The sequence below is a fragment of the Embiotoca jacksoni genome, unplaced genomic scaffold (assembly GCF_022577435.1).
Source record: "Embiotoca jacksoni isolate LCO1_2020_lvr unplaced genomic scaffold, fEmbJac1.0.p SCAF_37, whole genome shotgun sequence".
In the NCBI taxonomy this organism is placed as follows: domain Eukaryota; kingdom Metazoa; phylum Chordata; class Actinopteri; family Embiotocidae; genus Embiotoca; species Embiotoca jacksoni.
Genome location: NW_027185389.1, coordinates 676923 through 687417, shown reverse-complemented (window position 1 = coordinate 687417; position 10495 = coordinate 676923). Strand labels below are relative to the sequence as shown.

Here is a 10495-nt window from a genome sequence, read left to right as displayed (position 1 = left end):
GCGCTCCTCTGGAGACTCGGCGGCTCGTGTCCTTCACGAGAATTGTTGTTTATTTTGTTTTTGACGGCGTGTTGTTTATAAAAAATAAATAAATAAAAACAACTGGTATTTATTCGGGGAGGTTTGGAGGCGAAAGCAATTATTATTATTATTATTATTATTATTATTTTTATTTTTTTTATAGAACTCAATTATTTCAGAAACATTAAGTTATATTTTACAACAAAAATAAAAACAATAAAATAATAATAATAAAAAAAAAATCTAAATTGAGGAGTTCCAGTGTGAGTTGTAATATTTCCTCTCCGGTTTATTTACGATAATATAAAAATAAAAAAAATAAAAAAGAGGCAGTAGCTCCGCCCCCTCACTCAGCTGTGCAATTAAGACTCACCTGGGCCATTATAAATGCCACACTTAAGCATTTGGTCATTTTTTATTTTATCTGTGGCGATGGGTGGGTTGTTCTTCCTTTGTCTGGCGTTAATGTCCTTGCAAGGTGAGCCAGGTGCACCAATATATTGCCCTCCCACCCGCCCTGTTTTTTGTTGTTGTTGTTGTTGTTTTTTTAATTGTTGCAGTGAATCAATTTTGTCCCTTTTCTTCTCACTTCATCCCATCAGTCGTTTCAGCTGGAAACAGTCTTGTGAAGTGCAGCCGGGGCTCTAAACCGTGCAAGGACGGCTCGGAGTGTGTCCGCTACGACCATGTGTGTGATGGAGAGGTCGACTGCAAGGATGGTTCAGACGAAGACGAGTGTGAGTCGAGCTGCAGTGAAGGTACGAGACCGTTTGAGAAAGAGATTAGACTTCAAATTAGAATTCTTATTTGAGATATTTTTTTTTCCACATAATGACATATTTAAATATGTATTTATAAATGTGAGACATGTTTTTTCTGTTTGTCAAAACAAAATTAGAAAATGTCTGTGACTGAAACGAGATGTTTTGGGGATTTTTAGCATTTCTTTCAAAGTTGACAATAAACTTTTTATGAATTAAAAAAAAAAAAAGACATTTACAGGTCAAAACACTGTCATCGAGCAGAATGAATGCATGACTTATGTTTATCCATAAACCTAAAATATAAGAGGCAAAACTATTGCAATACAATACACTGTTCTGTCTCTTCAAATTCCCTTAAAAAAAAAAAAAAGAGAAAATTTGATTTAAATTTTTTTTTTTTTTTTATGCTGGTGGTTGTTTAATTTTTGCCCGCCCCATTTTAAATCAATTCCATTATACAGTCGAATCAATCCGTGTACTTTCTGGCATCCAATCAAACACATCACGTAATTCAAATGCAAGCCTTTAATAAACTTTTAACAATATTATGTTAATAATGTCAAATATCTGTGTCAGACCAGTTCCAGTGTACCCATGGGAAGAAGTGTATAGACAAGGACCAGGTGTGCGACGGTGCACCTCAGTGTCAGGACCGCTCTGATGAGCAGGACTGTGTGAGGAAAAGTGAAAACTGTGTTCTCCAGTGTGACAACCGGAGCCGCTGCCTGCCTGCGACCTTTCTCTGTGACGGAGAGAAGGACTGCTTGGATGGCACAGATGAGGCCAACTGTGGTATGTTGTGACGACCTGACGGCGTCAGATAATCACGTCTATATTTAGGGACTTGGTGGGGTGGGAGGAGGAGGGGGGGGGGCTTGGCTTTGAATGATGATGTTTTGTACATCTCGTTTGGCGTCTACATCAGAGGACCAAAAGGAAGAAGGGACCAGTGGAGCCGCTGCCCTTCCCGCCTCCCCATCTAAACCCATCAGGTGTTATTTGGGCCACAAACGCTGCAAGAACAACGCGGGGTGTGTCCGCTACGACTACGTGTGTGATGGAGAGGCTGACTGCAGCGACGGCTCGGATGAGGAAGAGTGCCTGTCTGAATGCGAAAAGGGTAAAGCTGATCTCCTCGTCTCCCGCACAAGACTTATCGGTGGGACTTTACTGCCATCTAGTGAGCAGTGACGGGAACTTCACGAGAATCAGAGCTGCAGACATTATAGGAGGACTGCTAGAACCTTTATGCAAGTCATGTAGTGACAAAATGTTAAAAAAAAAAATGTAAAAAAAACGTCTGAAGTGACAATGAATCTTAGAGAACCATACAAGACTTCCCAGATGAGAGTAATAAATGGAAGTTGTTTCATAAAAAAACTACTTGTCAGGAAGTAGAAAAGTGAACGTGTGTACAAAGGATTGATTTAGGATGATGGTTAAAGCCACTTAAACTACTTTTTTTTTTTTTTACTTTTCCAAGACTTTGCAGAGTCTGAATTGGGGGTGGGGGGGAGGGGGGTGGCTTAAATATTTGCATGTTCACGCATGTAGGATTTAGTATTCAGCTCTCTCTTATCCCAACTGAACCCTATTGTGGAAGTTTATATGATTACTCATGTTTAATTTTGAATAAATGAAGCTGGACAGCTGGTTATAACAATTTAATCTGACTAAAATGATTTATTGTCAGTATAATGCATGAGCCTTCAGCCTTTATGTTGTTGTCTCCACAGAGTAAAAAAAACAAACATAACAAACTTTTTTTTTTTTTCCATGCGTCCTTCCTCTGCAGACCAATTTCAGTGCGCCCATGGAAAGAAGTGCATCGAGAAGACCCAGGTGTGTGACGGTGTGCCTCAGTGCCAGGACCGCTCCGACGAAGTGGGGTGCGCCAAGCGCATGGAGGGCTGCAGTCACCAATGTGACAACCAGAGCCGCTGCGTTCCCACCACCTTCCTGTGTGACGGGGAGAGGGACTGCCAGGACGGCAGCGACGAGGCCGACTGTGGTAAGTTTCAGATTCACCTTTACCGCCTCGGTCGCTCGGCTCTGCTTGTACGGAGTCACCCGTGATGTCTTTGTACCTCCTTCGCTGCAGCTGCTGAAGACTGCAGCTCTACCGAGTTCACGTGCGCCAGTGGGCAGTGCGTGTCGACCGTGATGCGTTGCGACGGTCACCCGGACTGCAGGGACCACTCGGACGAGGAGAGCTGCACCAAAGAGCCCGTCTGCAACACCAAACTGCGCTGCCCTCAAAGCAAGGAGTGTCTGGTGCAGGAGTGGTTCTGCGACGGAGACCCGGACTGCAAAGACGGCAGCGACGAGAAGGTGCATGTTGAAGGCAACGACATCAGTTTGTTCAGCCAGTTTTAAACATTTTGGTTAAAGTGCTAAACCTTCAGGAGCAAGAGGAGTACAAGCTTAAACTGTCAAGTCAAACTAGGTTGGACCGTTTGCAGGACTGTAATGACTCGTTTTGTGAAATACGTTGTACAATTTGAGGTAAAACGACGGCTATAGAAAACGGATGTTTAGCATGCATGTTATGACTTCAGTAGTAGTTAAAGTCAGGTCCTCTGGGGGGGCTTTACGTTCACCTGGTCAGCCTGCAGCCTCAGGTTTCCAAATTGGAATCTGAAACTGTGAATTGCCGGTCCAGATGATGGTAAAATAACCCGTCTGGTCTTCTTCAGGATTGTCCCGTGGCACCTCTGAACTGTGGCAAGTTCCAGTGGGCGTGTAACTCCAAGACAAAGTGTATCTCTGCAGCCTGGAGGTGTGACGGGATGATGGACTGTGAAGACCGCAGTGACGAGAGTGAATGTGAGTAGATGTAAACACAAGGGATAAATACAAGTCTTTGAGTTTAATATGACTGAAAAGGAGACGGCCAGTATTTGGAAATACAAAACTGTCACTACAAGATGTGTGCTTTGAAAAATCTGACGTGTTTAGCTGCTGAAATCCCACAAAATGACAACCTTTTTATTGACAGTATGGCACATAAGACTAAAATTAAATCTTTTGCAAGTGCAGTAAAGGGTTTTCCCTTTTTGAAGCTATACGTGTAAAATTCTGTATTGCACATTAAAACTGTGCGTGTGTGTGTTCGTTCTTACCAGGTGGGGAGGTGATCTGCCTCGCTCACCAGTTCCAGTGCAGCAGTCAGGAGTGCCTGGATCCAGCCTTGGTGTGCAACGGCGTTACCAACTGTGCCGACGGTTCAGACGAGGGAGGCAGCTGCCAGATAAAATGTGCGGAGGCGGATAACAAGCGCTGCTTCCAGAGCTGCTTCAGCACTCCAGGGGGAACGGTGAGGAGCCTGCAGCCTCGGGGGAGAAGGGTCTTCACATTGACAAATTTAACCTCTTAAAATCAGGAGAAATGAAATGTTGTAGGGACCGAAAACTCAATTGTGAAGTAAAGTGTCTGAAAGGCCATTCTGGATTTAAATTTTATTTTATTTTATTTTATTTTATTTTTTTAAATCAAGTAAAGATGTGTATGAAAGACTATCCTGGGTGTGCGATGGCTTTACCCTCCATCAAGATGTCGCAGCTCCTGATTTGGTGTTTCCCGTGTAGCGCTGTAACTGTGTGGTAGGCTACAGGCTCATGGAGGACGGGCTGACCTGTGATGACGTTGACGAGTGCGAAGGCCAGACACCCGGCGTGTGCAGTCAGCTGTGCATCAACACGCCAGGCTCGTACCAGTGTGACTGTCACCCGGGCTTCGTCATGGAGGCGGGAGGACGCCACTGCAAGATCACCGGTAAAGCTCTTCTGATACACGTAGCCTTTTAACGGGTGTTTGAAGTGGAAGCATTATAGAAATAAAGGGAAGTAGATGCGGGATACTGCAGCTTAAAAGACCAGTTTGGGAAATGTAGCTGCTTTCTTGCTGAGAGAAAGTTGATAAGATTAACACTAAAAAAAAATTTAAAAAAAAATCCACTCACCCGCATGTCTTGAATGCATAAGTTGATATTAGATAAAAGGAAAAGTTTCATTGCACAGAAAAAGGGCAAAATCGACAGGGTCAAACTTTTCCCACCGTAATAATCCTCCTCTCCTCCTCCCTCAGGTGAACCCTTCCTGCTGGCATCGGTCCAAACGGACCTCTACTTGTACGGCCTGCGCAGCGGCAGCCTCGACGTGTTGTCCTCCTCTGCCAACAAGGCCATCCTGTCTCTGGACTATGACTGGAGGAAGCAGCGGGTCTACTGGGTCACGCTGGACCCAGATAGCATCAAGTGGTCCTCGCTGGACCAGAAGACCACGGGAATTCTGATTAAAGGTATTGTCGATGTCGGAGGGATCGGCTGTAATGTACAAGGAATACCTCCTTAAGGCAAAAGACATCATTTGGTTCCCCCTCAGGTGTCCGGGCCGATTCTGTAGCTGTGGACTGGCTCGGGAGGAACCTGTACTGGATCGACGGCGTGAACAGTCAGATTGCTGCCGTCAGTCTGTCGACAGCCGCCGTGAGTTCCCTGGACCGCAGCATCATCCTGGATGAGGACCTGGACCAGCCCCGCTCGCTGGCCCTGCTCCCACAGAAAGGGTCAGTACCAACGTTTTCCATCTCGCTGTGTTTTTAAATTTTTTTTTTTTTTTTTTTTTATAAAGACCACTGGTACTCAGACAGCTTGATTTTTATCTACCAGGCTGATGTTCTGGACGGAGATCAGTAATGAAGTGAAGATCGAGCGTGCCGGGATGGATGGGTCGGAGAGGAGGGTGGTGGTGAACACCAGTCTGGGCTGGCCAGGCGGCGTGGCGGTGGACATCATCTCTGACAGAGTCTACTGGACCGATGAAAGAATGAAGGCGATCGGGTCTTCCACGTTGGACGGAGACGACATTCGGGTAAAAGATTTTGGGTTGGAAGAAGTATTTTTCAGACTTAAAAAAATCTACAACAGAGCATTAAATCTATCAGGAAAAAGGTCATTGTATCCCCCTTTTATAACTAAAAGTACCTGACAGGTTTTACAAGAACGGTCCAAGAATATCGATGACATTCACCAAGTTGTGCTAAAAGCCAAAAAAAACAATAGCAAAACAGTCATGTATCTAACTGATAAATGTCATTTTCAGATTCTCCAGATGAAAGACACCACCAACCCGTTCTCCGTGGCCGTCTTCAACGACCTCCTCTACTGGTCTGACTCCAAGAAGCGAGTGGTGCAGACTGCCCACAAAGTCTCCGGTAAAAACCGCAGTGTCCTCCTGAAAAGACCCAGACAACCTTTTGCTCTGACGGTGAGTGACGCATCGAGTTAAGGATGCTTTAGCTGCACTGGTACCAACAGGGCCGGTTACCACTCCCCCCCTCTTCCCTATACTTGGTATCAGATCGTCCACCCGGTGCTGCAGATGGCCACTTGGAGCCCCTGCGAGAAGACCACCTGTTCCCACATGTGCGTGTTGGCCCCGGGGCCCGAGGCGGTGTGCAAGTGTCCCTCCGGTCTGTTCCTGTCGGAGGACGGACTGACCTGCTCCAGCAGGGTCAATTCAGGGTTCCTGCTGATGCTGTCCTCCTCCACCGTCACTCAGGTTTTTGTATTAACAGAATATACTTTAAGGGAATAGTTCAACATTTAGGGATAGGCACTTTATTTGCTTTCTTGCCGGACGGTTACATAACACAATTGCTACGTTATCGTCTGCTTGGTGAACGAATAGCAAGCGTAAAGTTTCAAACTTGAGGGGAAACTGTTTGTCTGTTCAAAGGAGATAAAATGCATCTGAAACACATCAAATGAGGAAGTAAAGTCTACAAATGATTATGTGCACTGGTTGTTTGCGCCAGATCAGCGCTTTCTGACTTCCTTCTGTTTTTTTTTTTTTTTTAATGCAAAGCTAACTGGCTCCTGGCTGCATATTTACAGTACAGACATGTAGTAATGTGGCGATTAACGTTCAGTTCGTCAAACGTCCTCTCTTGTAGATCTACTTGCAGTCGCGGCACACTGCAGCCGAGCTGAAAGGCTGGCCCGAACACCTCGCCCTGCAGATACCCAGGGTCAACGAAGCCAACATCATGGACTACAGCCTGCGCGAGCACACCCTGTTCCTGACCGACGACGCCACAACCTCGCTCGGCACCTTCGAGCTCAAGGGCTCCGAGTTGTCCTCCCGGGGACAGCTGCTCAAACTGCTGGGCGACACCATCACCGCCATGGCCCTCGACTGGGTGACGCTGAACGTCTACTGGAGCAGCATCAAACAGCCGCGGCTGCAGGTCACCTCCGCCTCGGGCGCGCACACCGCCGTCCTCGTGAAGGAAGGGCTCGCCAGGGTGGAGTCCATCGCCCTCCATCCTCCCAGCGGGAGAGCGTGTTTCACCAATCTGGACCTGCGGGGCACCCTGGCGACGGTGGAGTGCGCCAACATGGACGGCGCCGAGCGAAGGGCGGTGCGGAAGGACGCTGTCCAGCCTACGTCTCTGGTCTTCTCTGGCGACGGGGGAACGATCTACTGGGCTGACACCAGTAAGATCATCGTTCTGTTTACGGTTGTCGCCTCAGCAGGTTCTGTTCAAAGTAATATCATCTTGGATTTTCTTTTCTCTTTTTTTCCAGATTCAGGGACCATCGGTTCGGTCCAGATGGATGGATCTGGATACAAACAGTTGAAGGCTGGTGACGGCCTGGCTGCTGTGGCTCTGAGGGGTGACATGCTGCTGTGGATGACTGTCAGCGGTAATGGTTCAGTGTTCTCAGTAGAAAAACCTGAATGATGAGGAGATAACTTGACCGTTAAATTCACTCCTCTTGGTCATAATCTTAATACATTTAGTATTTCCAAACTGAAGGCATCTCCTCCCATGGGAATATGGTTTCTTATCATATATCCCCCGAGTATTACTTCATGATGTCTTTTCCTTCAGACAAGACCAGGCTCTGGTACAAAGAAAACCAGCAGCAGCAGAAGTTGTGGTTTGAAGTCGGCACGCAGGTGGTCAGCTTGAAGGCATTCAACGAGTCCAGTCAGGCGGGTACGGACCAACCACGCATTTCCTTTTGATGGCAAAAAAAACCAACAACCCACAAACGTGATGAACGTCACTTTTTTTTTTCTTTTCTTGCCAGGATCCAACCAGTGCGCAGAGAACAACGGCCGCTGTCAGCACCTGTGCCTCGCCACCCCCGGCCGGTCGGACATGCAAGTGCGCCCACGACCACGTCCTGGTGAACGGCATCCGCTGCAGCCCGGAGCAACGCTGCCCGGCCGGCAACAGGCCGTGTCTGGACCAACTCTCCTGTCAGCCGGTCGAGAAGTTCTGCAACGGCCACGCCGACTGCGCCGACCACTCCGACGAGAACTGTTAAGTGTTGGTAAATGTAATAACGCCTCACGGCATCTGTTCTTGGCTGAAACTCTTTATATATATATATATTTTTTTTTTTGGTTTGTTTAGGTGTCAGTCCGAAGAAGTCGTCAGAGGTCAAGGTCACCGCTCCCGCCCGTCCTCGCATCTTCCCTCTTCCGTCTCCCTCCCCTCTCCCTCCGGTCTCCGAGGTCCCCGGCCTGATTACCACCCCTCAGGGCAGCGGCCCGTTACTCGACCTCGTAGCCCCGCAGTGCGACCGGAACCGCTGCGGCGGGAACGGCCGCTGCGTGGAGACGAAGGGAGTCGACGGCTGCGAGTGTTCACCGGGCTACAGCGGCGACTCCTGTCAGAGCAATGTCCTGAAGAGCGTGCGCTGGCCCGTCATCTACGGCGCCGCGGGCCTCTGTGCCGTGATCGTGGTCCTCATCGTGGTCGCGGTGGTCGTGGTGGTTAAGAAGAAGAGCCCCAACTTGAGGTAATAATTCGGTGGGAAAAACATTGTGCGAGCAGCATTTGAGTGTAGAGAATCGCATCTTTGGGTTTCCTTGACGCAGGGGAGCGAGCCCGGCAGGAGGGAAAGAATTGTGCATGTCTGAACTGGAGAGCAAAGCGGAGAACAACCCGACCAGCACCGACGAGCCGCAGGTGGACCTCCACAAACACTACGGAAATTTACCCAGGTTTCTTATTTGATCTTAATGCGCTCGTGGTTTCAGTCTTGACTTTTTTTCTTTTTCTTTCCGTCTCTGCAGGAAGCGCCGTCCTCTGTGGACTGAAGCTGATTTATGTGTCATGTGTTTTAAATAAACAGTCTGGATTTTCCACCGTTTCCTGTGAAGTTATTTCTGCATTGTTTACGGCTGGTTTGGACCACCATTGTTGAATTTATGACACGGACGGTCTTTGGAGTCACGGAACATTGTTGAGTTTAAAAAAAAAAACCACATCTGGTTTACAGGAGCAAATCTTCACATCTGAGAAGCTGGAATCAGAATACAAATGATATTTTTTTGCGCTGAAAATACACAAAGGTAAATTGATAATAACGTTGGCTGCTTAAAATTTTTAAATGTATTCTTAAATTTGAACACGGGCCTTGTTAGCAATGACATTCATGTCTCCTGTGGATTATTTGGGGATACTTTGGTCATTGCCAAACACTCATTTGATCAAATCTGTCGTATTTTTTTAAATTTATAACCCGTGACAGTTCTGATTGTGTTCAGCACTAACAGCCAAATGTTGTCATGACGAGCCTAAAGAGTGAACATGGTAAACTTGAGGCTGAACATCAGCATTGGTATTGTGAGCGTGTTGGCAAGCTGATGTTACGGTGCTTTCTCAGAGGTCATACAATGTGAATTTTTATTTATGTAGTAGTTTTACTACAGCTTATGCCAACATGCTGCGGTTTTGGTAAACTGCACAATGTGGAATATAACGTGTACATTGAGTGAAGCTCGTAACGATGGTGAATTACCATTTTAATCAACTTTGTCTTTCAACTCTATACACTGAATAAAATGATACTTTGGACCAACTTAAAATACTCTAATTTGTTACAGCCTAATTCATTAGTTTTTCTCAAATTACATTTATGCTTTGGTGAAATTGAATTTAAGCAAAAATGTTTTTTATGCAAGACAAATTTACTTTCCTAAAAAGCAAAAAATATGATTTAGTATAAAGACCATATACCATCTTTCACTGTTACAACTCAAATTTTTTACTTAAAAAAAAAAAAAAAAAAATTACAATTACATCTAAGCAAAGTTTTTACTTTAGAATAAAATAGTATAAATACTAAAATGTTTTTACTTATTCAATAGGTAATAAAATAAAATGAAATATATATTATTCATATTTGCATATGGACAATGATTGCAAGCAGAGGTCTACTCTGTGTGTGTGTGTGGACTTTTACAACAAACACATAGAGTGTGTTGATGCTCACATTCCTTAACATGTAAACGTCCTCTTGACTGTCTGTCGCTGTCATTGTAAATTATAAAAGTAAAAGGAGATGTAGGGACGTGTAATTAGTGTGAATTTAGAAGGATATGTTGTTTTAATGTCTACAGAAACTTGTCCGTTTCTAAAGTCAAGTATCTATTCAACTAATTGCTGGAAGAAAGCGTTTAGATTTAGTGGACACCGAGGATATCAAATATATGTAATTTTTTTTCCAAATTATGTGGCTTTAGTTGTAGACACCGTAAAAAGTATATATAACAACACTTAGCCAAGAATTTCTGAGGACTTTTAGATGTATTTAAAGTCTGAACCGGATTCTTCCTATTGTTTACACCAAAACCACAAAACACATGTTTCCTTTGCTTGTGAATGATCACTTCTGGTGTACTTATTCT

General features: G+C 45.5%; 1 protein-coding gene across 1 annotated transcript; it reads left to right on the top strand.

Moving 5' to 3' along the window:
* The first annotated feature begins 263 nt into the window (after positions 1–263).
* lrp13 (low-density lipoprotein receptor related-protein 13) lies at positions 264–8948 on the top strand. Its single transcript, XM_069166239.1, is given in 22 exon segments — positions 264–499; positions 624–779; positions 1362–1577; positions 1711–1905; positions 2581–2796; positions 2887–3116; positions 3482–3611; positions 3911–4101; positions 4373–4559; positions 4872–5084; positions 5168–5351; positions 5455–5656; positions 5888–6052; positions 6146–6346; positions 6741–7284; positions 7375–7494; positions 7683–7790; positions 7885–7946; positions 7948–8119; positions 8214–8601; positions 8681–8771; positions 8879–8948. Coding segments are annotated over 22 exon segments (4086 nt in total). The 5' UTR covers positions 264–408; the 3' UTR covers positions 8903–8948.
* Positions 8949–10495: the final 1547 nt, after the last annotated feature.